The sequence below is a fragment of the Anas acuta genome, chromosome 12 (assembly GCF_963932015.1).
Source record: "Anas acuta chromosome 12, bAnaAcu1.1, whole genome shotgun sequence".
NCBI lineage: Eukaryota > Metazoa > Chordata > Aves > Anseriformes > Anatidae > Anas > Anas acuta.
In genome coordinates, this window is record NC_088990.1 from 12,889,377 (window position 1) to 12,917,174 (window position 27,798).

General features: G+C 52.9%; 1 protein-coding gene across 1 annotated transcript; it reads right to left on the bottom strand.

Moving 5' to 3' along the window:
* SIN3A (SIN3 transcription regulator family member A) lies at positions 1-27,737 on the bottom strand. The gene is given in 21 exon segments (XM_068696470.1): positions 1-1,212; positions 3,249-3,456; positions 3,950-4,044; positions 4,368-4,460; positions 5,385-5,558; positions 6,947-7,116; positions 7,536-8,109; positions 8,536-8,719; positions 9,737-9,975; positions 10,694-10,810; positions 12,565-12,775; positions 14,487-14,605; positions 15,942-16,031; positions 16,957-17,146; positions 17,446-17,582; positions 17,924-18,175; positions 20,087-20,369; positions 20,855-20,961; positions 22,110-22,286; positions 23,597-23,817; positions 27,641-27,737. Coding segments are annotated over 20 exon segments (3,840 nt in total). The 5' UTR covers positions 23,786-23,817; positions 27,641-27,737; the 3' UTR covers positions 1-981.
* Between the last annotated feature and the right edge of the window lie 61 nt (positions 27,738-27,798).

Sequence of the window (27,798 nt, forward strand, 5' to 3'; positions counted from 1 at the left end):
TAAGAACAAAGACATCGTTTTTATTTACAAAAAAAGGAGAAAAAAGTTTCCACACAAAAGCACTACAATGATAACTCCCTTTGGTAAAAAGTGTAATAAATGTCTTCGTAGGTCTGTCTGTCGGTACTAATTCTCAAGCCACCTGGTACTATGGTACACAAGAAGCTAGTACAGTTATGCTAGCACATCAAGCATACTTCCTTTAATAAAAAAAAAAAAAAAAGAAAAAAAAACAAAAATTGACAATTTGTACATTTATTTACAAAAAAGGAGGGGAACATGTTAAAATTGTGTTGTTCTCTGTTGTGTGTGTGTACGTACATGTGTGTGAAAAGCTGGTGCATGGCACTAGGAGAGACTAGTAAACAAGCAGGTACAAAAAACAGTTCCACTGGCACTAGAAAGGACAGACCAATCTGCACTGGTTGAGTCCAGCATGGGAGGGAGGAGAGAGCCAAGTGAGAGGGAGCGAGGGGCCGCTCCGTGAGGCTGGAGTGCCCGGGGACCCCCCGCGGGAGCCCAGCCTGCTTGCCGAGGAGAATCCAGTCCGCGACGGGCACCTCTGGGCTTTGGGACACATCCAGGCAAGGAAATCTGAAGACCACCGAGGCGTCAGGGTGGTGCAGAGCCTCCTCCGCTTCTCTTCCCTCGCCGCTCAGGCCGCCGGGGAGTTAAGCCCCACCGCTGCTGGTGCGTACGAGCTCGTTGTGTCTCTCTGGGACCGCTCGGCTCAGAGGAGGGTCCGTCCCTCCGGGGCGCATGCTGAAGTCAAGGGGCCGGCGGCCAGGGGTCCCAGCAGGCGCTGGTGGAGAGCCACGATCCTACAGAGAAATCCCGCTGGTGACAGCTTGTACCAGCCACGCACTAGTCAGGTGGCCATGTTACGGAGATACACAGTGAGGGGAGAAAGGCATCTTCCTCGTTTCCTTGATGCGCACGCACACACACACATCTCCCGGGAGCTTCCCTGGCCCAGGGCGTTTACGGTGTCTTGAATATCGTGCCGTATTTGACACGGTACTTGTTAATGCTCACAAAGTGCAGGGTCTCTGTGTCACAGGAGGTGGTGCAGGGCACCAAGCCCTCCAGCCCTTCGCCCATGAGCCACTTGCTCGTCTCGGCTGCCATCTCGCGGGTGACGTGCTCCTTGGTCCATTTGTCCACCCAGGCCTGGAACCGCTGGTGCAGCCGCTTGCTCACTCGTTCGTGGGACTGCAGAAACAGAAGAGGTGTTACGAGGAGGCGGCTCCAGCCCTCGGGCTGCAGCATAACACAGCTCTCGGCAGAGGAACCAGGCTGCGAGTCAGCACAACCGCGGGGCGCAGCGCCCGAGGGAGCTGGGAACACAGACACCGACCCTTGCTAACGGCAGGGGAAGATGAAGATGCTGCCCCCGTCGCCCCCCCAGCAGCTAGCACACAAGCAGAGGCTGGGAGAAGCAGAGCCCTGCACGCATGGGCCAGCTCAACAGGCACTGTACGTGCTGGCAACACGATTGCTACGGAAAATGAAGAACGCTTGAGAGGTGCTGGCTTAACAAAAGCAGCACGCTAGGAAGAAGCGCGCGCGTTCTTGAGTCACAGCATCTGTTTAGGGAACGTCAAATCCAGGACAGATGGTTTAAAACCCTGGCTTAAAAACCGTGACTACGATCGTAATTTAAACCAGTAAATATAATGAAACCCTCAAGATTAAAACTGATGTATTTTATTATTTTCCTTCTCCTCCCAAAGGACTGCCCCTCTTTGAGTGTTAACCATTAACGCCAACAAGTTCGTAGCTAACACGTAGCTTCTACAGCTCCTTCAGCAGTCTTCTGGGAGGCCTTGCTTCATGTCATATTCTTAAAAGTTCATGAATTTGACTCATATTGGGATTCTCTGTGATGGCACATAGCATCTTGAGAGAGAACTTCTCAAACTTTGGGCAAATTGAATGGGATAGATAAAAATCCTCAATAGCGGTATTTCAAAGACTCTCTACTGAAACAGAACTCTTATCTGATGTGGATACAAGATTACCAAAACTACAAAGAATTAAAACCATTACTTGTACTACATCAGCAAGAAGCGGGTGAGAGCAGCTGTTTTGTAAGTCTGTCTAAATGACCAGCCGAGCTGCAGAGGGATGATTTACCGGGCAGGAAGCAGCGCACACCTCTCCCACTCCCTCATCTCCTAGTGAATTTTCTCAGTGGTCAGTAGTTTGCTCAGAAAAACAAATTAATAAACTGAAAACAAACTTCTGCAGCTACAGAAGAGACTACTGCTGACAGCCTCTCAGGCACCTCCGCTTCTGGCTGCTTAAGCCAGCAACTTTTGCCGGGATCTGGCATTTTTCGCTTTCTTTGACATTCTAAGCAACGGGATTCTGCTTAACATTTTGTTTTCTGTGGATTATAATGAAATTCGAGTGAAGTACTTTAAACTCCAAGACTAAATAGCCATGCTGGAACTGGAACTCGCTGCTAAAGCTCCCTATTTTTCTCCTTTGGGCAGGAATATTCCCAGGGGACAATGAAAGTGTCAGGGAATGAGCACCAAATCACTTTTCTCCACCCAAATCATTCCTTGGGACCGGGACTTTGAAGCCCTGGAAGGGCACCCCTGGGGATTTCCTGCAGCCGGGACCTCCCTGTGCCCATCCTTGCCACAAAAGCAGCACCGTGGAGCCACTGCCACGTGTCTGCGGGGCTCTGCCGTGCGGAGCGACCTGAGGGCTCCCACTCCCAGTGACTGTGGGGACAGGAAAGGCCAAGGGATGGTGCCCAGGGGGATGCACCAGGGTAGAAATCATTTGACGCTCTGCACCCTGATCGATTCCTCTCTGGGGAAGCCCTGGAAGAGCACACGCTCTCAGAAGCCACCAGAACAGCATGCAGAGGACGGGTCTTCCCTAAAGCAGGGGGACTGCTGCCCAGGGGAAATGCCTCCTGGAAGAAATCTGAGAACTAACAGCCGAAACCACTGCCCTACCGTAACAAAGCTCTCTGGAGAAAAGGGAGGAGAGGTGGGAGGATGGTGAGGGCAAAAGGCAGAAGACAAGATTACATCTTAGGAACGTTCAGAAGATCTTTAGCGTCTCGGGAGGACGTAATAGCACACCATCCTCCCGGCAGCACAAAGATCGCTGAACGTTTCCGACTGGGACCCCGAGGACATTTCATCTGACTCTCCCCACCTGACTTTGGGAGCAAGAGGTACCGTGAAACACCAGCTGCCCACCCCAGGTCTTCCGCTCCCTCCTACCTGCTGAGCTCGCAGCAGAGCGGTCCTCCTGTACATGTAATCCTCCGATTTGATCACGTACACCATCTTATAGGAGTTCAGTTTGAATTTACACTCCAGCTTGTCCAAGCTCTCCACGTTCTCCATGGACTTCTTACTGTTTCCCTCCTTCCCTTCCTTCTCCTGCTGCTCCCGACCACGCTGACACTTACGGATCCGCCTCAGATTCCTGCAAACCAGAGAACCCCTCTTGGGATTAGTGCTCACCCTCCAGTGCTGCTAAGGCCGGGGGGAGCCGGTGGATCTGTGCTGGCCCCTCAAGAACCCGAGCTCAGATTAAGTTCCTTCAGGCTCAGACCCCTGTGACAGGTCACTGGGTTTCTGTCTTGCTGAAACCACGGCTACAGCGTGCTCAGCTCCCTGCTCACAAACAGCCCTGGGGTGGCACCCACTGGTTTTAGCTGGAGGCGTCCCGGGAGCTGAGGCAGGACTGCCACCAAGCAGGCTGGCGAGTCCCCAGCCCTCTCAGTCACTGGAGAGCAGGAGCCTGGGGTGGACCCACAGGCTTTTAGGACGAGCAGCAGCACAGTGCCTCTGTGCCATGCTGCCAGAGTCACGGCTGCTGTAGGGGCAATAAAACAGAGGCGAGACCACACCGCGAGAGCACGGCGCTCTACTTTTCCCGGCCAGACACGCAGCAGGCAGGGCTCCTGGCCACTCACCTCGGCAGGAAGACAGGTTTCTGGGCCAGGTGCTCCCGGAGCTCGGGGGAGGTAGAATCGGAGTTGACGTACCGCTCCACGTAGTCCGACCAGCGCTGGAAGCGAGCACACAACAAGGTCAGCCACGGCGCACCCAGCAGACAGCGTGGGGTGGCCGAGGAGGGTAAGCTGGAAGCTACACGGACAAACATCTTGGAAGGTTCCTTGAATGTCAACCCCCAAAGGCAGGAACACTTGGTTTTAAGGCTCCTCGAATACAAAACAAACCAAGAAGGATTTGCCTGCTCACACCAGCTAAAGCTCTACAGGGTTTCGTTGACATCTCTACCTTCTGCTAGCAGACCACAAGTCAGCTGGACACCCTTGTCCGGCACACCTCTGACTGCCACAATCAGCTCCCTGGATGAGCTGCTCTTACCTCTGCTTCTACTGGGTCATCCGAGTTCTCCTCTTCCGTGTCCAGCAGCTCAATGGTTAACTGAACTTGGCCTCTGCTCTGAATGAACATCAGCTACAAAGCAAAAGGCAGAAGGGATTCAGTAGGAGGTTTCAAACAGGAAAAAAAAATCCTCCACTTCTCACTGGGGCAAAGGAAGAATGAAGCAAGTTTGCATACTGTAAGGCAAAAAGCTGCGCTTCCTGCATTGCCGACAGCAAGGGAAAACACTGGCAAATTGCACAGTCTTTGAGGAACATGATTAAAGCTTTGTGATAAATCTTTTTGGGTTGATTTTGGAGGGATACAGACCCTTCTTGAGCCCCCAGCTTAATTCTGAGGGCAAGATTATACACACAGGCTTTTCTCCCAAGTATTTTACTAGCTCAAAAAGGGCCTGACCGCTTCCTGCATCTTGGGCGAAGCAGGATGGATTTGATTAGCACCGTGCCCCAGCTTTATTCAGCAATGCACAGAGTCAGCAGTGATTTAATGCCCAGTCAGTCCTAGCAGATCTCTCCGCGGTCTGCAAAGGTTGAGACGAGACAAATGGGAAGGTCTGAGCTAACAAATTAAAACTGGTGACAGCAAATCAGCCAGCACGATACAATCTGAAGACGCTGTGAAGCACACAGGGTTCACTGCTGGTCCCAGAAACATGCTCCGTCTCAAAGGCCCATTTCTGAGGGGCCCTCACCGAAGCATTAACACCCCACGTGCCATTCCACTCTGCCTGCCTGGACTGATGCAGGTTCTGCCACAGAGCAGCAGTAAGATCAGCTGCAAGCACGCTGGAAATGTCACCAACGAGCTGCTTCTGGGCACCAAAAGCTTGGGAACACACCACCAAAACGTTCATTTCAAGTTTCAGAGCTACAGAAAGCCTAGGAGACTTTGGTGCTTAGACAATGCTCTGTTTTCAAAGGACCAGCAGCTTCTTACAGAGCATCCCCTTCACTGCTTGCTGCTTTTATGCCGAGGCTCACGGCCCAGCCTTACCTTGAAGCAGTTCTCCTCTGACATGAGCTGCTCAGCTCTGCGCTGGTAGGTGGCCTCCAGAAGGGTACGAGAGGACTGCGAGGCGAGAAGGCCTCCCGTGGCTCCGTTGCTGTTCTCCGACAGGTAGAGGTCCGTGACCTGCACACAGATCTCGTCGCTCACTATGTGCTGGAGCTGCAAAAAGGAGGAACACGGGGAAGGTGTTCGTGAGCGAAAAAAAGCCAAAAAAGAAGAAATAGCCTTTGTGGTTGGGGCCTCCGTTTGCAAAAGGTATTTCTCTTCGCCTAAGGCACTCGGGAGAACTTGCTGTAACATGCAGAACCTGGATGACCTACCAAAACCCCAAGCACAGAAGCCAGCTGGAAGAGTGAGAAAGCCTCTAAACCCCCCCAGTGTAAGTGGCACCCAGCAGATTTTGACTTTAAAGAAAAGCAGCATGCACGGCTGAGCGTGCATCTTCACTTGCCTGCATTATGGGTTTTAAAAATCAAAACTATCGTGGATGAGGAGCTCACTGTAGCCTACTGCATGGCCACCAGCATAGAATAGAAGGAAACAAAGACATAACCATGTGTTTCAGCCCTTGAATTAAAAAAATGGGAAAAAAAAAGGCTGAAAGTGCATGAGTTTAAGGCTACATTTTAGTAACTTCTTCCAGTTGCAGATGATCTCTGTGGCAACGTAAAAACACCACCACTATCTTTATAAAAAAAAAAAAAAAAAAAAAAAAAAAAAAAAAAAAAACACACAAAAACGTGGCTGGCAAATTGTAACTGCTCAGAGCAAAAAGCCACAGGCAGGGAACACCGATCAGCAGCAGGGTGGAGAGGACTGGTGCCCTGTGGGGCTGTCCACAGCAAGGGTTTGCTTCTGCCTCCGAGGAGAGGAGTGGGAGATTTCAGATGGAATCCTTATTTTGTACGAGTTTAAAATACGAAGTCGCTCAACTGTCTTTTCAATTCAGTGAATCTCTGGGCTGAAATAAAGAACTTCTGAAAAGCTGCTCTATTCTCCTGGAAGAGTAAAGGCCTCTCCAGCAATTCCACGTCCAGCCTCTTGCATCTGGTTTTGTTCTTTCCACTACAAAAAGGCACACCAAGAATTTTTCCCTTGGTCGCACATTCTTCCTATATGCCCAACAAAAGGACTGGAGTTTATCCACCACACTGAGCTACTCAAACAGCCAGATAAAAGAGACAAAGCTTTTTAGAAAAGGCATGCACTGCTCCTACAACACTGAAAAAAAATTATTTAACCGTTATTTAATTCTTTTTCAAAGCACGATTAGCTCAGGAAATACTTTGAAGTTGAATACTGGTATCACTAAAGCTCCTGGAAAACAAAGGGAGAACTCCACACGCACACAAAAGCTCATCTCGATGATTTAAATACACCAGGAGTTACCTTTCATCACCTCTCCTTACATCAGCCTCTGAGCTGGGTTAAAAAATAGCCACGGTTCTGCTGCTTACTTGTGACCTGGTGGTTTTAGGCAAGCAGCACCATATGCGCACACGCTTCAGGAAGCCCCCAGCCGCCCCCCAGCCCTCGCGGGCAGTCACCTGTCGAACGATGCTCTGAATCAGCTTGTCCATGGTGAAGGCGATGTAGGCGTGGATGGTGAACATCTCGCGCAGGGAGTCCTCGTACTGCGACGAGTCCATGTTCCCGTCCAGCAGATTGCGCACCATGTCCAGGAAGGCCGGGTAGTAATCCTCCACGTCGATGTCCACTGCACCGAGAGAGCAGGGGATGAACACGCGGCCCCCAGGAAGGGTCCTTCCCACCACCAGCCCTGCTGCTAGGAGCAAACAGGCCGAGGGGTTTGGTCCTCGGACCGCTCTGCCCGCTTCAGCTGGAGAGTTGCTGGAATTTCCCTTTACAGACAGCTTTTGATCAGGGAACTCAAGGGTGTTGAAGATACACCGGTGTAAAATGAAAGCTGGCATGAAACAGCTGCTGTGTATTACTGTTCTGCTACAAATCCCAGCTGCCCCACACCTCCCCTTCTCCTCCCTCATCTCCCTGCTGCCCCGTGATAGCAGAAATGAGATGTCTTCAAGCATCACCACTGCCCAAAGACACCAAGCAAGCGCTGCCAACAGGCTACAAAGGGAAGCCAACCCCAACCTCACACCCCAGGACACTCACTGGGCTCCTTCAGCCGCAGCTGGATGGCAGGGCTGTCGCTCTTGTCTCGCTTTATGCCCAGCACTTCCCTCTCCCACTCCCTTTCCCGCGTCTCCTCTTCGATCTGCCGCTCGGCCTGGGTGCAGATCCTCAGCAGCCGCAAGCACAGGATCTGATGCAGCCGCATGAAAATGTACCAGTTGCTGTTCACGTAGAAGAGGTTGTAGACCTCATCCATGCCCCGCAGCTTCTGGGCCGTTGTGTTGTTGAACATCAGCTTGGTTTTGGGCGGGCTGCCCCCAACACCGTTGTGCTTTTTCGCAGCTCCAGTAGCTTCGTCCACGTCCATTTCTTCCTCTTCCTCCTCTTCCACATCGGAGAGTTCACCTCGCTGAGCGAATAGCAGGTCTGGAATGAAGTGGTACATAATCTGCTTGATTTTGTACTTGTCCTCTTTCTGGATTCCCGTCTGCCGCTTCACGTGGTGGATGATGAGCGAGGCGGCGTCCTCCAGGATCTGCTTGTCTTCGTAGGCTAACGATAGGTGCGGGCCTGTGGGTACGCCGGCGTTGTCTTCCGAGGCCTGCTCTTGCCTCTACAAACAAGAAACACAGGGCACAGTTAGTCCCAGGAACACCTCTCCCTGCCCACCAACCTCTCAGGAAGCTCTCCCAGCACTGCTGCGCCCCCTTGGAAGGGAGGAAGCGACCAGACCTGCCGCCCACTCGAAGCAGGAGGTTCTTTGTAACAGATGCCACAAGTTCGTAAACATTTCTCCTGTTTATGCACATTTCCCATCCCGTTTCTGTCCAGAACCAGAGTCCACCTGCTGCTGACAGCATTACCAAACCCTCCCTCAAACACAAGCATCTCCACGTATCCAAACACAGAGCGCAGCCCCTTCCAGGTGAGCATCCCGCTTCTCCAACCTCCCCAGCATCGAGTGCTGGGGAAAGGAACTGAAACCACACACAAAGACCATACAGGCTTGAGGGAAGGAAGCTATTGGTGACATTCTTACCTCATCATAGATGCTTTCAATCTCATTGAGGAGACTCTTTGACCTCAGGACCTTGGTATCGTTCTGCTTGAAGTTGATGCCCTGGTGGTCCAAGGATTTCAGGTAATATTTCTCGTTCTGCTCCCGCCAGACTTTATTAAACCCTCGCTGGGCTTCTCGCCACTCTTCCTCTTTCATCTTTAACCTTGAATCAAGAAAACAAGGGTGAGATAAGAGACAAAGGTCCCACTCTGAGCACGTAGAGGAAACCTAAGCCCTAGGAAAAGTGCATAAACATAAAACTCCTTCCTGTGGGATGGTTTTCAGGAGGAGTACGCTACATGTGCTCTCCTGAATAAACCCCTTTGCACACCTGAGCTTCCAGGGAGCAGACTCCAATACCTCCACTCAATACCTCAAGCAGAGCACCCGATGCAGCCAGCTGTCCTACACAGCCGTGGTGGCTCAAGACCTGTCCCCAAGAAGAATGTCCTCGCAGCAGGGTAGGCAAACTGTGACCTTGCAGGCACCAGCAGCAAGGCAGCTTCCCTCAGCCGTCAGAGCCCTGAGACACAGCAGCCAGCCCCCAGAGACAGTAAGCATCTGGGGAAGATGATCTCCTTTTAACTGGTTGCTGTGTTCTCAGGGAGCACTTTGCTGTTTACACGCCAAGAGGGCAAGCAGAACACGTTGCTTTATTAGACATGTACACAGCCATCTGCTTACACACTTCCTCGCACGTCCCCAAGGAGCTGCAGCATCCACTCCCTTCTCGTGACCAGGGGGTTGACAACAGAAAACCAAGAGGGAATCTGAGCAGGGTACAGGCACCGCAATCTGAGCCCAGGGTCACGTCAATCCAGCGGGATTTGGAAAGGGATCGGATTTAGCTGTGAACAATGCACGTGGCACAGAGCTTCCTCACCTTACACAAGGTGCTGATGCTGCTGCGCGCAGCTTGGGGAGGAAATAAGGTTTAAGGGGAGATGAGGAAAGCTGAGCTGGTGATACCTGTGTTTCAGGAGGTTAATTCCCTGTTTCTGGGTGATAGTTAGGACATACAGCAACCGATCAGAACACAAAATGCATTTCTCAAGTCCCATCGTTGTGCAGGTTAAACCCATTAGGGGCGGAAATTAGCCACGTTTAGCTCTGGATCACCTGTCGTGCATTAATTGTCCTGTGGTAATTACCCCCCCGAAGGGCTGTGTCAGTGCAGTACCTTTTCAGCACGATGGGAACAGCAACAGAGGGGTTCTTCCGAAGCCCATCGATGATGTCGGCTGCTTTGTCAGCATATATCCTCTGGAGAGCCTTGCGGTGGATCACCTCCGAGGTGCCGCCCAGGGTGTTGTCCAGTCGGAATTTGGCCTGCTCCTCGGCAGACAAGCGTGACAGCTTCTTCTGGATTGCCTCAAGGACGCGGATTGTTGCCAGGTTGGTCTCCAAGACAACATCCAGCTGAAGGGAACGGTGCGTTAGGCAGAGGTGAGCAGACAAAACGTGGTACTTTACAGAGAGCAACGCGGAAAGGACAAGAAACCAGAAGCCACGCGTCTTTAATGAGGTGTACTCAGGCTGTGGTTTCCACATTTGGCTGTGCTAAAATAATCCAGATGTATTTTATCTGCTGCCTCGATAATACTGCATCAGAACTTAAAGGCTACCGGAACGATACTATTAGGGAATTACATTTTCCATAAGGGAACAGAACACAATTGACAGTTCCTCTACAAAAGGACGTGACAAATGTGAGCACATCCAGGTAATTGCCAAGCTAACTCCCGTTTCGAGGCAGGATGTCAATCACTTAACATCCTGAACGGATTGCTTTTCAGATTATTACAGGGGAAAGTGTCGTCTTGTGCTCTACGTGGGCAGTAAGGACAAAAAAAGGTGCATCGATTATACACCAGCCATTGAACAATTCCATCTGGAGCACCAGGAACAGAGCTCGGTGCAAAGAGCCCCTCGGGGGGCAGGGATAGCTTGGAGTGAGATGTGGGTACACAGCTGCTGCCTCTTGCTCTATGAGAACGCGAGCTTTTATGCAGAAAACGGGTGACAAAATAAAAACAGATCACACCCGGCGGTATTGGGGATGTAATTGCATCAAGATCATTCATTGTTTACAGAGCCCCGAGGTTTCCAAGGCAGGGATGAGGGAAAACCCCCTTACCTCAAAGCGCTCATCCTCACACCTGTAGATGTGCTCTTCGTATTGTGTCTTCTTGGAGCTCACAAACGTGGAGTCTTCAGACCAGGAAGGGAAGGAGACCCAGGTGTCGTTCAAAACCTTCGAGTGAGAGAGGGAAAGACAAATGTCAGGCAGGCTTCCGAGGGGGGTGGCACAGGACTGCGAGAGATTCGGTTGCAGATGGAGATCTGACATTGTCTCCCTTCCACAGCCCAGTGCTCTCAGGGCAACCCCAAACAGCCAGGGCTGAAACGTCGCTGCCGTCTGGAAAATTCATCAGGTGGAGCTGCAAGAAAAAACTTGCGAGGGAGGAAAAAAAGCGAGGTGAAAGGAGCTTTTCCGTTCCTTCGGGTGAGCCAGCTGGCTGCGGCTCACTCGTCACACATCTGATTCATCACCGACAGCACTGGGTGGTCATCACGTTAAGCACGACTGTTAGGACGCGGCTTCTACCTCCAACGAAGGCTAATTAGGGATATAAATCCATACCCCAGCAACGCTTTTCCTGACAAAGATGCTGAGCACCTGCAGTTTTCACCGCCTCCAAAGCGGGAGCAGAACATTCAAAAGAAGCCTCCGAGAGGCCAAAGGCAACGAAAGGAGGATTTTGGCAGGCAACCTTCAAAGTCAAGCCCGATTTTCATAAACCCGAAGCCTGAAGAACTGAGTCATTAGATTCTCACAGAAAGAAAAGTTTGTAGCTGCATCACACACGAGACACTTTTGGGAGACAAGTCAGGACTTAGATTAAAGCCTCACAGTTATTTCTTGCCCGGGTGGTGCTCACCAACCATCCCACCACCATTTCAGCTAACCACGTATCCCTGCTGAGTGCTCGCTCACCCCCCGACACTGCCTTTGACACCAGTGAAGGACTGGGATCAGCCAGCACCATTCCCCCTCTGACCACAATCCCAACACCTGACAGGGCTCCACGAGTCCCTCTGATGCTGCAGCACCACGCTGGGAGGCCAGCTTTGCCTCTTCAGCACCAATGCTACCTGCAGGGAGCCCGTTTCCTGCAGCAGCACCCCTTTTCTCAACACAGGTCCTCTTAGCATTTCATGGAGAAAGAAAGAGGCACGCGAGGGATATGCAGGAGAACCTGTCTGCAGAAAACGTGACTTTCTTTTAAGCTTGGACTAGAGACAACTCTGAAAGCAGGCGAAACGGGAATTTGGTTAGAAGGGCAGCCACGTTCTTAATTTACATACTCCTTTGTAAGAGATCCCTGGGATCACATGAAGACAATACAGAAAACTTGCCCTGACATCTCCTTTCCTAAGTCAGTAATCTGAATGTTCTCACACGCATACTACATAAAACATTGCACACATCTAACGCTCCCGTATTTTACTTCAGTATTTAAACCCCACAAACATTTTTTTTCCAGCTGCTCCCCAGTGCTTCGTGCAACTCTTTCACAAGCACCGCTGGAGAAGAGCAGAGGGCATCAGAGCCACGTGGGCATCGCAGCTCCCTGCCAGCTGTGGGCACAACCCATTCCTAGACTGAAGCCTCACCTTGTGAAATCGCTTCTGGATACAATCCACACGTTTGCAAGAAAGCAGAGTGCTCCCTCGCCACCAGGAGCACCTCAGGGTGCGCTCACCCTGGGCCTCAACATGTTTTGCAGAGAGCCCGAGCCAGGACGGTGTGCCCGTGCACGTGTGAGAGGCAGCCAGCACCATGCACAGATGCGCCCTGAAATCTCAAAACCCTCCCAGGTGCCAGTATACAAAGCAAATTCCCCCCATCCTGGCCTTCAGGTCCCCTCAGCCTCTCTCCATCCCTCCGAGGAGGCCGGGAACAGCCTTCCTCTGCCCCATGCTCCCCATCTGAGCACACCTTACCTCTTTACACAGCGGCGTCCGCCCCGTGCACTTGGGTTGCTGGTAGCTCTTGGGCAAGGCGCGGTAGCTGGAGCCCAGTCTTTTGCAGGAGGCGTAGTCTATCTCCATGGCAATCCCCTCTGTGGCCCGTTCCTTCGGATATGTCTCCATGTGAACAGACTCTTTATACCCCAAAAAGTTTTTAAACCAAGTGAACAACTCTGGGAATTTCCTGAAAATAAAATGAATGAAGTGAAAAAGCAGCAGAGTAGAGATCAGGCAGCGCTGAGCTGTGACCCTGAGGCTACAGCTGCTTGCTACGTGCACACAGCGCCCAAGAAGCCCCTCTGATTTACCAGCCTGCTGCGAGAGGACCCTCTCCCTTCAATCTCACTCCCATGGAGCCTGACAAAATGGGAACCAAATACCTGTCTGCTGATCGGGTTGTGGACTGCACCTGGGCCAACCAAAACGCCTCAGCAGCAAACCCAAGCCCAGGTTCCTAGGTGTCTGCCAGTGTTCCTAACCTTAAAACAGAGCTCTACTTCCCAAGCTGGAAAGCAGCAAGAAAAAAAAAGTGTTTTCTGAACTTATTAGCCTAAAATAGTGCACCTGTTCAGCTCCGCTTATCTCGCACAGAGCTCCAGCAATAGGAGGAGCTGAACCTGTTACTGAAGCTAATTGAATCACCGCTCATTTACTGCTTCTTCGTTATGTGACAGCTGCTAATGTCCGACTCTGGAAGAAGAGAATTGCATTGCTCCATTCCCAGCGCATTCATCCTTACAGCTGGGAGCACAGATGGTGGATGGGAGAAATGCAGATTTCTTTGGTTGGAGACTTCACCTTTCCTAGGCAGAGCCAGCATCCCCCTGATACCTAATTCCAGGAGGAGCGCAAGCTCCTTGGGGCCGCTTCTTTGCACAGCAGCCAGCCTAACGGGGTCCCAAACCCCACATACATTGCTATTGCCTTCTGCTGCAGAACTGGGAGCTCAATTCACAGTAAAAAGGAGCATTTATCTTGCTGCCTGAAGTTGACAAGAGGATAATTATTGCAGGGGTTTTAGGTGATTAATACAGACTTGTTCTGTGCAGCACGGGCACTTGCGGAAGTTATAATTTCTATTTAAACTGTAGTATTGATTATCAGTTTTGGCTTCAGGACAGAACTCTGCTGCCTTTTGCTTTTTTGTAATTTTAATGGGTTTGTATGAACACTTCTTTCAGGGGGCATTTCCTATGTAATTAGACTGTCGATTTTTTTCTCGAGTGAAATAATCCATGACTCTAGAGCAAGACACCACAGCAACATGCTGCTGAGTAATTCTGTTTGCTCTTCTGAAAAAGGAAAAGACAAAAAGCAGGACCAGCTCTGCACCTGTACGCTGCTTGCCATTGCTGGGGATCTCCAAAAAAAAAAAAATTCTCCAGCTTCTTCTTGGACAAGGAAGGGAAGAGGGAGTGTGAAGTCAGAAGGAAAACCAAAGCAGGGCGCTTATTGTTCTGCTCCAGTAAAGGAAAAAAGTCTGAAAACGTAAAGCATGTGGCACCTGTACAGAATGAACCATCGAGGGGCTTCCAGGAGCTACCAGCATCTTCCTGCCCCCACAGCAGCGCTCGGCACCTGACAGTGGACATTCCCGGCACACAGGCTGGGCTGGAGGAAACACGAGATCTCGGCTGCACAGCAGCAACTCGTACAGTCGCTCCATGGGTGGGCGATTTAAGCCGTGGCAGGCTACGTAGATAAAAGTCGAGCCAAGCAACGGCGGAGGAAGTGGGCAGCATGGGGGGCTTCACTTGGACAGCTCAAGAAACCACTGCCTGGCTCCCCCTGTGCCACACGACCACAAAGGTCAGCATTTCTTCCCTGGCTCTGCAACAGGAACAGACTGATGGGATCGAACCTCTCCTCTCCAGGAAGAAGCAGGCTCCACTTACCCCAGAAAGGGAGAGACGAGCTGCACAAGCTCTGCCCGGGAGATCACCTCCTGGTTGAAAATCACCAGGCAGCGGAGGAAGTTTTCATATGCTTCTGTGCTACGTAGAGCTTTGCGGACCTGGGGGAAAGAGAAGAGGAAAATTGGTTGCTCTCAAGGTGAGATCAAGTTGTCTAGCACTGTCTGGGAGACCTGAATTCAACGCTGTGCTGTCCACCTATGCATGGGGACTGCACACACAATGAGAAAGCAAAACTCTTGGGAGGGAGCTTGCCTAGCTCCATGGAGCCAGAGGAGCAAAGCAAGCGGTCTCCTTGCTGGGCATGCCTTGCACCACCAGCACCCTACACGCAGGAGCATTACCTTGAAGAAGGGAGTTGTAAGCAAAGAATGAAACCCCAACCGCTGGATTATCACAGGTTATCACAGCCAAGCCAGGTTCTGTAACCCTTAGCTCCTCAGCTTGAGAAAACCCAGCGATTAATTCCGACACCATTACCTTTCCCACGAGAACAGTTAGCATCCACGCATCAAACAGATCTATCATCATTAAGGGATTCGTCATTACAGCTACAACTCTGCAGCAGGGATTTCTGCATTTACTCATGTTAACACCTACACATCCTCCGAGCAATGGAGTGGTTCCCAGTCACCGTTAGCTGGTCTACAGCATGCTGCAGAACGTAGCACGCCATCAGGGAGCAAGCAAGGCTTTCATCAACACATGAAAATTGCTTGAAAGGCTTGTTTGCTTTCACTACACGCTCCCTTCTGAGCCATAAAGAAATGTATGGACATCTTAGGGAAAACACCAAGGTACCACTTGGAAACTTCCCACACATTCTTCTTCTGTCGTGCGTGGTACACCAGCAACAGGTGACAACGGTGCAATGCATTAGATGCACCTCTCGGGGAAAAAAAAAAGGGGGGAAAAAAGTGACGTTGACATGAATCAGCTGCGTTGTAAACTGAGCTCCAAGCCTGCAGGCATCTGGCTGTGGAGGGGCATGGCAAACAGCGCTACCACGGCAGGATAAACAAGGCACATCATCGGCTGGGTGGGGATTTCAGAAAGGTGGAAACATTTCATAAGGTGTGTTACAGAAAGGATTCGCATTCCTGCAAATTTTCAGGAGCATTGGTAGGCGTAGCCCCCAGCCAGGCCTTCCTCCCAAAGAGCATCAGCAGCAGGTGAAGAGCTGGAGAATGACCTTAGGGGAAAAAGACACGGATATTTGTGTAGGGAATCAGCGTGGTTTGGGTTGGAAGGGACCTTAAAGATCACCTAACTCCAGCCCCCCCTGCAGGTCTGACTTAGCTCAGGTCATCTGAGGTCAAGTCAACTGATGTTGTCATCGTAGTGTGGAGATCACAAACTTCCCTGTGATAAAGCTCAGGATGTATACACACGAGGAACATAAATCAGTGCCACGAGGTTGTTGTCTCCGAATCTCACCTTCTCAAAGAACAGAGATTCTGTCCCCACGCCATGCTTGCTGGCTTCTGCCAAAGACTGGTCTTTTAAACCAAGCAGCTTCGGCTTCTTCTGTTAAAAAAAAAGAAAAAAAAAAAAGAAAAAAAGCTGTTCAGCAGAGGAAGTTGCCTTATTTTGACCATGCATCACACAAGGGGTTTCAGCCTTCTGAGCTCGCTGCTTGCTCACAAATAAAAAAGATGACTTTTCCAGAAGGAAACTTGTCTGAAAGTGAGCCCCGTATGTAAATATATTAATCTTTAAGCAGTATCATACAATTCCCAATATTTTTAATACGAGGTTGCATCCTTTTCTCTAATGGGCTGCTATAAACAGCTATTGTTTCAATTTTCTGACTAGTTTGCAGAATTACCAAAACAGACCTGTTTCATCTTGTTTTGTTTGTTTGTTTTGCTTGTTTGTTTTTTGCTTTTTAACCACCACTCATTCAGTTCTTGTTATACCTCCCTAAAATCAATGTATTTCTCTTGCATTCCACTGCAAGATCCTTTGTTTTCTCCATTGGGGCACCACACTCCACATCCTCAGAAAGGCTGAAAGCTGCCTCCAAAACATGTTCTATTTTGCTGCGTTTTATTTGAAGAGGAGGAGAAAGGTTGGAAGGGGAGGTAAACCACTTGATTTAAATGATACAGCTACACAGGCTAATGCTTTTCTTCACCGAGCAAGAGCCACCACCTTCAAATAAAGCATTGTGCCTAATGCAGAGCCACGAAACCACCCGGCCATCAGACCGTTCCTCTTACACTGCAAAGCCCTGTTCCCTCAAGATGTGAGTAACATGAAAGGGGTAAACTCAGCTATGAAAATAATCACTCACCTCTGTGTTACAAGGTTTATTATAAGACAAACCAACATGATTCTGCTCTAAATTCTGCTCTGACAAAGACACAGGCACACCTCTGTCTTTCCCTCAGCTGATTCTCAGCACCTCTAGGACCAGCACTACACATTCACGATGAGCATACGCTCTTACCTTGACCGGAGGGGTTGTTCCAGTTCCTGAGTGCCGTCGGATCTGACAGCCGTTCTGGTTGGGTCTCTGCTGCTTGTTGTTGAGCTGGGGCTTCTTCACGGTGCCTCCGTGATCGTTTCTCACCGATTCCACTTTCTCTGCAGTTGTCTTACTTAACAGCTAAGAAACAAAAGCCACGAGAGAATTAGAGCTGAGTTCCACCTAACAGGGCCAAAAAAAGTACGCCTGCTCCTCCTAGCTCTAGGTAACTCATGTATTTTACTGCAGTCATGGCAGTCTTGGGACAACCTTTTTAGGCAAAGGAATTGCATTTATTGACTGAAGACAGAGTCAATCACCCTGACCCCAATCCCACACTCAGAAAAAGACCCCTCCAAAAAAACTTCCTAGAAACAAACCAGGAAAACACATTTTTCTGAACACTGGCTACGTGAAGAAAGTTTTCCACTAGGTCTTCCAGCTCGTCTCCGGGCAGACTCACCACAGAGCTGAGGCAGGAACTGCCCGAACTCTGAGAGCAGATCCTCCTGGTTTTTGAAGAGGCGAGCCACCTGCGCGTACACCTCCTGCTCCGTCAGAGCGGGCGTGTAGTTGCCTCCTGCCTCCTTGGCGTTCCGCTGCTCCTTCTGTCGGAGGAAAGAGGAGACGTGTCAGAGGGAAGGACGTCTCAACTATGTAAGTAGCAAAGAGAAATAGCCCTCAATGATGAGGGGAATGAAACAGCAAGGGTCTCAGCTCCTTAAGCAAAGAGTTGTATTAAATGCTGGGCCATGGACTAGCAGGACACCGATGAAGGAAGTCATTTCTTTACTTTTAACATAATCTGAAACTCATTTAGCTTGGAAAAATTCCTCAAGATCAAGTCCAGCAGAAGACCAGAATGCACATCCCAGGCACAGCTGGCTCCCCTCAGCAAAGAAAGAGAAATAACCTTCCTCATACTCCAACAGGCATCACCAAAACTCACCTGGTAGGTGTGGAGGATCTCCAGGAAGGCTTTGTAGATGTCTGGCTGTCCCTGGAACCGATTCTTGATCTTGTTGACATAGTTGATGGCGTGATTAAACTCAACGGGCTGATTGTTCTGCAGGGATGGTGTGGTTCCCAGAGAGATTGTCACAGGTGTATGAGGTTGGACCGGCGGCGAGCGTGGCGATGCATACGGTGGAATCGGGGGAGTCTGCTGGCTGGCAGGGGTATGTGCCTGCAGTTGGGATGGCTAAGAGGAGAAGGAATCATTAAGAGGAGAAGGAGCCATTTCAGACAGGAGCGGATTCTTGATGCTTTGAATAAAGGAACTTTTCTTCTATCTGTGTGTCGTAACCAGAGGAAGCAGCCAGCACATAAGCCTACCTGATGCCCACAGGGATTCTGAGCCACAGCATCACGCAGACAGCAGTGGTACAGAATTCCCTGCTACTACATCCAGTCAAACAGTCTCTACCCATATACTAGCCCCGGAGGACTTTTGCTGCGCTTCCTTTGAAGATTGTTTTTGATTTTTCCCCACCCCAAACACTTAGGTATGGCTTGCTGTAGCACTACAAGTTATTTCACCTCTAGTTAAGAATGCTGAGATGCATAAAGTAAGGCGACAGCAAGGGAAAACTGCATTTTCCCACTATTGACAAAAGAACACACAGGTCAGACTCTCAGAGTAATCACCTTGCATACCCTAACCAACACCTACCCACCCTGTTTACCTACAACGGTACCTGCCTGCTGAGGAAACCTCATCGAGATCCAACACCTCCCTCGGGTTCATTTTGAAGTTCCACCAACATCAGCTCAACATTTTCTAGGATGACGACCCAGGGAGAAAACCACAGAGCCCACAGTGATGAGAGACTGCCAGCTCTCACCGAGCCCAGGTGTTACCTGCGTTCTTTGGAGAAAGGCCTTGAAAGCTGGCTCGGGTAAGCTAATTCTGGCATGTCTCAGCTTTTAAGTTTTCAGCTTTGCAAGTCTTCCTGCATGTTTTTGTTGGCCATTTCTGAACAGGAGGTTGCAAGTCCCACCGATGTTCACCTAGAGATTATCTTCTTGCCATATTGTAAATCCTGCTGCTCACTAACTATGTATTCCTCCCCCCACACTCCCCATCCCTTCTCTTCTCTTTTCCAGCCATTCGTTAGCTAATTGTACAGTTTAGAGACCAACCACTGAAACTTTTGGGGATTCTTTCCCTCCCTAAGGCACTCAAATCTTTGCACTTTTTGAGGCTGAAATAGGAGATTTTATCTAGACTAAGCTCCTTCGATGCCTCTTACATTATTCTATTTTGTTTTCAGTCACATAAAATACATCTGTTGGACAGCAGCATCTGGAATGCATCTACAGCACAGCGTCAGATTCCCTTTGTTATTGAAAGGTCTCAGTTTCAGGCACATAAACCGATAATTAAAGACAACATCATGGTCATCTTGCCTGACCCCTTGCACTTCAGCTTTGCCAACAAACCCTGCACCCATGCAAACGATGGCTGCGCTAGAATGCCCTTTCTGTTTGTTTTTGTTTTACAACAGATGTCCGGTCTGAAAACAAGACTTCACGCAATGCACAATCTACCGCATCGCTCAGCAAGCTCTCCTAAAAACTTCATTACCCCCAACGTTTGAAACCACACACAAGCTTTCACACCAAGGGCAACGTCATTATCACAGCCTCGGCTTTACGAGGGATTTCTTGGGATTTTGGTTATTCTGAGACAATATACACAAAAGCAGGCAGTTCACCACGTGCCCAGAGCTTTAATTAAGAAGCCCTTCCTGCAAACTCAACTGCATTCTTGGGGCCTTCTTCCCAGGGCTGCTGGATCACTCCTTAGGTACTGCCCATGCATTTTACCAGATGTTCTGAGCAACTCTGCGTTCCCATTGAAAGTCACGAGGCTTTTCCAAACCTTCAAGCTGGCTTATCTGCGTTATTGCCATATCAGCTAGTACACATCTCAAAGTTTGAACAGGTGAAACTAACCCACCAGCAGAAGGACAGCACGAGCAGGGCTCAGGAGTACTAGCAAAAAGCAGCCTAACACCTCCTTTTTCGTTCCCCAGCTCCACAGCAACGTCAGCTGGAGGCAGCAGGTTCCCCACACGTGAACACAGGCCGTATAAAGTCTCTCTCTTACCTTACTGATTTTGGCAGGCGGTGGCTGCGGCGCGGGCTGTGCTGGTGTTGGGGTTGATTGCGCTGAAGGCTGAGACTGATGCTGTGGCTGGGGCTGCGGCTGGGGCTGCAAGCCATGAGTGGGGATCTGGTGAACCTGCCCCGGTGTCGTCACGTTCACCATGTCGTTCGTCTGCACCTCGATCTTATAACCAGGTGGCAAGAAGGTGTTGAAGCCCATGATCAAGTCTGGGTGGCCCTTGAAGAGCTGTGATACACGGCTGATCACTCCCGGAGTGTCAATGCTGCAAAAGGAGCGAGAACAAAATGTCACAATCCTCTCATTCCCTTTCGGTGGTAAACCAAACCCTCTGCATGATAATTCTCCATTAGAATTTCTATCTTATCATCTGTAAGCTATGGAACAAAGCAAATCTCATTCCTATAAATGTATTACCGAGCTTAAGAATGACACAGGAGTTATTTTATTAGCCCAGACAGCATTTTGTATGAACGAGGTCTATCCCCAGGCCTGACCATTGCTAACGGGCAGACCACCAGGCAGCCAGATGAGTCAGCCACGAAGGCCAAACACGGGAACTGCTGCTCTAAGCCAAGATTTAGTACAAATGAAGAAATGAATCTCACTTTCAGAAGAGAAAGTACTCAACTGTTTTACACTGTTAGGGAGATGTGTTACCCTGCAAATGGAAGGACGAGGTTAGCTCCTGCTGCGTGCTCCCATGCCCACACACACACCTGGATGGCAAAGCAGAATGCGGAGCATTACCTTTGAGATTTGAATTCCTTCATAATATCCAAGAAGTCATTGTAGACCTGCGGCTGGCTACCAAACTGCAGCTTCACCTGGTCAAGGTAAGACAATGCATCCTCCACCTGGAGACAGAACAGACAGGTTACATTAGCAGAGATTTTATTTCACCTCCATTGTTCTGGAAAACACGTACTTGAAGATACAGCTGTCAGCACTGAGCCCGGGCAGGGAATTCAGGAGCAAAAGACCACGAGCCTGGCTGGTGTATTACCAGCCCCATTTCAATAGGAGATGCTCACTCCCTGTTCCCGGCTCACAAGACAAAACTACCAAAAAGAAAGGAAAAAAAGAAAAAAAAAGAAAGAAACAAAGATCAGCAGAATTAGTCAGGAAAAATATACTCCAGATTTACCATCTCACCATAACTGAAGTAACTGCTAGGATAAACAGAACTGAGTATTTTTCCTGCATTCAGATGTGGAAATTATTATGGAAGCCTAAGAATAAGCAGAAAGTCGAAATGACATACTCAGCGTAGTAGATGTCTGCCAGGTACGCGCTTGTACTTTTTCCAGACATTTCAGTTCGACACAGAAGGGTTTTGAAAATGGCAACTGTGGGCGGTAAATTGTTTTACACCTCCAACAGCAAGAAGTTTATGAAGCATTCATGTACCAACATCCAATTTTCAGACCCAGCCCCAGCCTGAAGTGAGAGCCCTGGGTACCCAGCAGCTCCAGCAGCCAGGCCACGTGCTCATCAGCTGCGAGAGCTACGCGCAGACCCTCCCCTTCGCTCTGAAATTAAACACAGCATGGGAAAAGAGGCTGGCACGTACGGTCCCTCTCTTGCCTCAGTGGAGGATTTGCTGTCAATGTCACTGGGAGGGAGAAGCCCAGGTTGTAAAACCACTTTCAGAGGTCTCTAGGAACAAAGTCTCCTGCTCAGGGAAAGGAAAGGGCTTCTTGCCCTACAAAGTGGTGGTTCCCAGCAAACCTGGAAGAGGCTACTTGGAAGAGACGAAGAACTGGGCATCACTTCATGCAGGTGCCTACTGCTAGAGCCGAATCAACGTAACTACATAAATGGGTTATTTCTGGTGGAGCTTTCTCCAATTTTCAAGGCTTTTACAGCACACAATCCATGACCAGAGCCTCCCTTCCTCCCCCATCACTCCCACAGGAGCCATGCGGTCCGAAAAGTGCCAAACAAACATTTTGGCAACGTCACCCGCGCCTTCTCCTAACAGAGGAGCAACGCTCGGCCTCACCTTGAGCCTCTGGAACTGCTGCTGCCCCTGCACGGGCACGGCCGGCGGCGTCGGGTGAGTGTGGCTTTGCACCACCTGGCTGCCGTGGGGCTGCACCGGCGTGCTGTGGTGGTGCCCGCTGTGCACCGCCGCGATGGCCGGCCCGTGGCTGCCCGAGCTCTGCGGCACAGCCGACACCTGGGGAGACAAAAATGCCATCAGGGGAAGCACAGCACCACCATCGGTCTTCCCAGGCGGAGGTGGAGAAGTTGAGTTGAACTCTGTGCCACACACGTGTTAGGGGCACCTCACCAGCCTGGAACGCTCCCTGGTTGTCTCATGGCTAGCACTAATGTAAGAAAACTACAAAAGGAGCAGGAAACGGGGTTTTTAGACAGTCAAGGTTCTGTCTTTTCCCTAAAACAAAAATTGCTGGCACATGCAGGGATTGGAATGTATGTATCTCTACGAGCTGCCACGCTCCTGCCATTCCGTTTGGGCAAGCTGAGGCTGTCTGGTCCCAGCAAACTCGGGGCAGTTTCAGGCCTCCTTCAAAACCAGAATTTTGAGAAAACACTAAAAACCCTCTAAAGTAATAAAAAAAAGAGCAATTACTGTTCATTTTGCACAAACAGACTTAGTTTTCTACTCAAGCATCTTTCGGATGGGCTGTACTTTTCTGTTTTAACCCTTCTCAATAATCAATTTGTTTGCTGGTCCATTCAAGTCCCGTTTAAAGGGACTGCCAGCAATAAACTCGTCCTCTCTCCAGGCCCTGCAAGCATCTGCCTGCAGGCTCTTCAGCTTTGCGGCTGCTACTTTCTGCACAAATATCCCCTCTGCAGTAATAAGGAAGAAACTATGCGTAAAATTAGGCACTAGGCAGGGAGCACGGCCAACCAGCAGCATGAGCATGGAAGATGCAACGTGCCAAAACAAGCCAGAGATGAGCAAGTCTACCCCTAGTCTGTCACTGAGAGGCACCTCCAGTGCATCCTTGAAGGATTTTCTCTTCCAGACGATATTCCCTCGCTAAGGGGGCAGCAGACAGCTTCTCAGAGGGAAGGGAGCCACCTGATGATCCAACATTTTCTTTAACTGTTCCATTTTCCTGAAAATCTGCGATCTAAATGGCAGCCTGTTTGGGTTAAGATCACCCAAGACATCACAAGCTTGGGACAGAGCAACACGAGGTTTGTTAAGAACAAACCTTCTCCTTGCAAACGAAAAATGGAGCCAAAGTCTGGTGCAGACTTGCCTCTAGGATCACGATCCGAATCACTGAAGAACAGTGTTCAAAAAAAAAAGCCACATCACACCCCATTTCAGGTTCGGAGCCACCCGAACAACCAAGCTGATTGTCTTCAAGTCTTCAATTGAAGTTAGAGCTTAAAAGGAGAGCTTTGGGAAGCCAAAGCCTCGTCTCAAACCCAGAACTCTGCCGTGCAAAACCACGGGGCTGGGCGGTCGGAGAGCAGGACCACCAGCAGGCTGCTGGGCACACGCACCTGGTAGCTGGGGGTAACGGAGTACTGGATCCCCGTGGCAGACTGCATGGTCTCCGAAACCGCCTCATACACCGGCGGGGCCGGGGCGAGCACACGGTGCTGGTGCTGGAAAGCCTCGGTGCTGCTGGTGATCCGTCTCTGCTGCGACGCGTACACGGGTGACTCCTGCTCGTCCAAGCGCCGCTTCATTCTGAACTCATGCTCGGGGAGCGCTACAGAACCTGGGGAAAGCAGAGCAATTAGCCAAGGGCATCGACTCGCCGTGCCCTGCCAGCACCAGGAATGCCGAGTTCACCAGGGGAAGTTTGGGGCTGGTCGTTTGTGTGGCTCAGATCTCGGGACAGGGAAATGGAATTAGGATTTGCCTTCCTGCGCTGAGCGTGCAGTTACGTTTCTCACGAAAACACAGCCTTCCCGACAGAAAAGCAGCGCTGCTTTCACGTTAACGACTTCTGTCTCACGTGAAGGACGTGGCTGGGTGAGAGTCAGGTGTGAGAGATGCCGTAAAACCACGGGAAGGGGAAAAAAGGAGGAGGTGGGACGCAGCAAGCCTGCTACGGCTTTGGAACCACTTCCAGAGCCCCAGAGCCAAGCTGGACACGCACACGAGGGGCACGCAGCCCCCCCAAAGCCTCCCGTGCCTCCGACAGGGGGGCTTCAGATATCCACGTGCCACACAGCCCGAAAACAAGGCACACAAAGCAGAGCCGGGCCAGCACACAACAGCTCGGGTGCGATCTGCCCTCTTCAGTCTCTAATTCCACAAGACTCCTCCGAAGCCCCTCTCCAGTCCCCCGGGCGCAGCGCAGTTACCCACAGGCTGTCACGGCCAGGAGGGGCTTCCCCGAGCCAGGGTGAGCCCCCCCCTGCCCAAATCCATCGCTAACCAAACGCGGCGAGGCACCCGGGGAGGGGCGATGCAAAAATACACACGGCAGCCAGCAGCACAGAGGGTCGGGATGGATCCACGTGCTGGACAACGCGGGCTCTGCGCAGCGGAGCTCTTCGTCCCCTTCGGGTCCCTCTCCCCTCTCACTCGGGGGGTTAGGACAAGAGGGAGGATTGCCTCCCTGCTTTTCCAGGTTGCTTTTTCAAGTTCAGCCTCATCCCCAGAGCTCCAGGAGGGCAGAGGAGCGCCTGCAGGGGCCGAGGACTGGTGTCCTGCTGGGACACTACCTGCTCCTGCCCCCCAGCCTCCAAACGCACCTCCCGCTGCCCCCCAGGGATGGGATTGGGGCCGGGATTCTGCATGACAATGCCCCGGTAAAGGCTCGGGTGCACCGAGGCTTTGGCCGCCACCTGAGGCTGGGACAGAAAAGCTTTTTCTCCAGAGCCGGCGAGCACGAGGCCGGTGGCCACGGGATCTGGGCAACTCGGCACACCAGCAAGTAGCCACAGGCAGGAAAACCCCATGGGGTGAGGACACCCCAAAACAAAAAGGACAAAAGCACTGGGGTGAGGACCCCCAGCGCCTGCTGCGAGTTTCCCTGGGGTCCTCGTGGCAGGACAGCCACCCCGAGCCCCGCTGGGGCACGGCTTGCTGAGCAGGACCACACCTGCTGTCCCGGCTTTAAGACCCTAAAACCTTCCCGACACCCATCCCAGGGATTCAGTCCCACCTTACACCTCCCATTTAACCTTTCCCTGGGTTTTTCACCCCAAACCAAGCATGCAGCACTCAGCAGAGCTGCACCTTCGCGGGGCGGGGGGCACAGGGTGAGGGTTTTGGGGTGGGTGACCCCAGCCCCACGGGGAGGAGGGGGGCCACAGCTCGGGATCCCGCTCCCAGAGGCCTTTATGGGACAGGGAATGTCCCAGCTGGCTCTGAAGGCACCGATCTAACGGCACGGTGCCTCAAAACTCCTGAAATGGGGTTAAAAACTTCCCGGGGAGGGCCGGCAGCCTGGCACGGCGGGTCCCGATCCCTCCTGGCTCAAAATCATCGATTATCGGGCAGTTTGGGGTCGTTTTAGCAGCCCGAACATCCACTTTTCTTTGGGGGAAGGACGAGGGACGTCCCTTTGCCACAGTCACACCCCCTACGCGTTATTTTCCCAACCTACAAAACCCCACTGCGAACCCAGGCCCCAAAAGGCCCCCCCCGGGCTCAGCAGCCCCCTTCTTACACCTCTACCAACCCCACAGCCTTGGGCGACCCCAAAAACCGAGAAAGCGGGGTCAAAACCACAGCACAAGCCCCGCAGGGTGTGGGATAACGCCACGCAGAGAGACCCCATAAAAAGGCTGCCAGCTGGCTATTAAAAATGGTAAAAAATGGGTACAAAAAGCAGGATTTAGGGGATTCCTACAGAGAGGTGGGAGAATGGGGGCCCAATGGGGCAGCGGGGTCCCGGTGTGGGGCTGGGGGATCAGGGGGGACCCATAAGGGATGGGGGAGGGATCCGGGGGGGGAATGGGCGGGTTTGGGGTGGGGCTTGGGGTGGGAGGGGTTTGGGGTGGGGAAGGATTTAGGGGGGAATAGGGTGGGGGAGGGGGGGGAAGGGGAGAGGATTTGGGGGGTTTTAGGGTGGGGGGGGCTGGCGGGGAGGGGTTTAGGGAGGGGGGTCTTGGGGTGGGAGAGTTTGGGGAAGGATTTGGGGGGGTGGGGTGGGAGGGGTTAGGGAAGGGGCGAGGAGGGGGGGATTTGGGGACGGTTGGGGGGGGGCGGAGGAGGGTCTTGGGGCGGGGGGGTTGGGGGAGGGGGTGGGGAGAGCCGGGGGTGGGGGGGAAAGGGGCTGGATGGGTTTGGAGGGGGGGGGATTGGGGCGGGGGGAGGGGTTCTGGGGGCGGCTTTTAGGGTGCGGGGGGGGGCGGCGGGGGCGGGGCTGGGGGGGGCGGGGCGGGGGGTGGGGGAGGGGCCGCGGGGAGGGTTTGGGGCTGTTGAGGGGGGGGGGGGTGGGGGCGGGGCGGGGGCCGGGTGCCGGGGGGGGGGGTTCCGGGGCGGCTGTTTGCGGGGCTGGGGGGGGGGCTGGGGGGGGGGGCGGGCACCTCCCGGCTGGCCCAGCGGCCTCCACACGCCCCGCCCGCCGCGCGCCATGCCCCCCCCCACCCCTTCCTCCTCCTCCTCCTCCTCCTCACCCCCCCCCCAGGCCTAACCCCGCCCCCTCGGGCTCCCCACAAGGCCCTGCCCGCCCCCCCTCCCCCCCCCTCCTTTAAGGCCCCCCCCCTGCCCGCTCCCGGCCTCACCTCAAAGCGGGGCCCGGCGGGGGCTGCAGGGGGGGGGGGGGGCCCTGAGGCGGCCCCCGCGGCGCTGCGGGGGAAGGAGAGGGGGAGGAGGAGGGGAGGGGGGGGGCCGATGGAGGCAGCGCCTGGCGGCCGCGGAGCGCTGCCCGCTCCTCTGTTCCCCGGGAAATCCCGCCCCCCCCCGCGCGCGGCCAGGAGGGCTTCGAGGGGGGGGGAGACGCGCGGTGATAGGCGGAGCGCGCTGCCACTCAAAGAGAGAGCCAATCAGCGCGCGCCGCCCGCCCCCTCCGCCCGCCCCCATTGGCCGCGCGGCCGCCAGGAAGGGGCTGCGGGGAGGGGGGGGGGAGGGAGGAGGGGGGGGGAGCGAGAAAATGTCCGGCTGCGCCTCAAGCCACGCCCCCCGCCCGCCCATTGGCCCGGCCCGCCCCGCGCCCACCAATCAGCGGCGGGGCCCAGCGCGGGCGTCACGGCGCCAAGCCCCGCCCCCTGAGGGCAGCAGGCCCCGCCCCCCCCGCTCCCCGGGGAGCCCTTTTGTGGCGTGTTTACATCGCGCGCGCGCTCCCGCCCGCCGCGTGCACGTGCTGCCCCCCCCCCCTCCCCCCCTCCCCTCCCCACCGGGCCCGCGCACGCGCCAGAGGGGAGCGGGAGCGGGGCGCAGCCGCCGACCAATCACAGCGCGGGGGGGGCGTGGCCAGCGCGGCGCGCGCTCCCCCCTCCCCCTCCCCTCCCGTCCCCGCGCGCGCAGCGGCGGTTGGCGGGGCGGGAAGCGCGCGCTGCCCCCCCCCCCCCCCTCACCTCCCCCCCCCCCCCTCCCTCCCCTCAGCCCAACGGCCGCTCCCGCAGCCCGCGGCTGTTACGTACGCGGGGCGCGCGCGCCAGGCGGCCTCAATGGGCGGGGGGAACGCCCCCCGGCGCTGATTGGCCCCGCGCCGCCGCTCGTCACGGCAGGGGCGTGGCCGGGTGCAGGGGGCGTGGCTTGTATCGAGGGGCGTGGCTTGTGCGCAGGAGGCGTGGCCTCC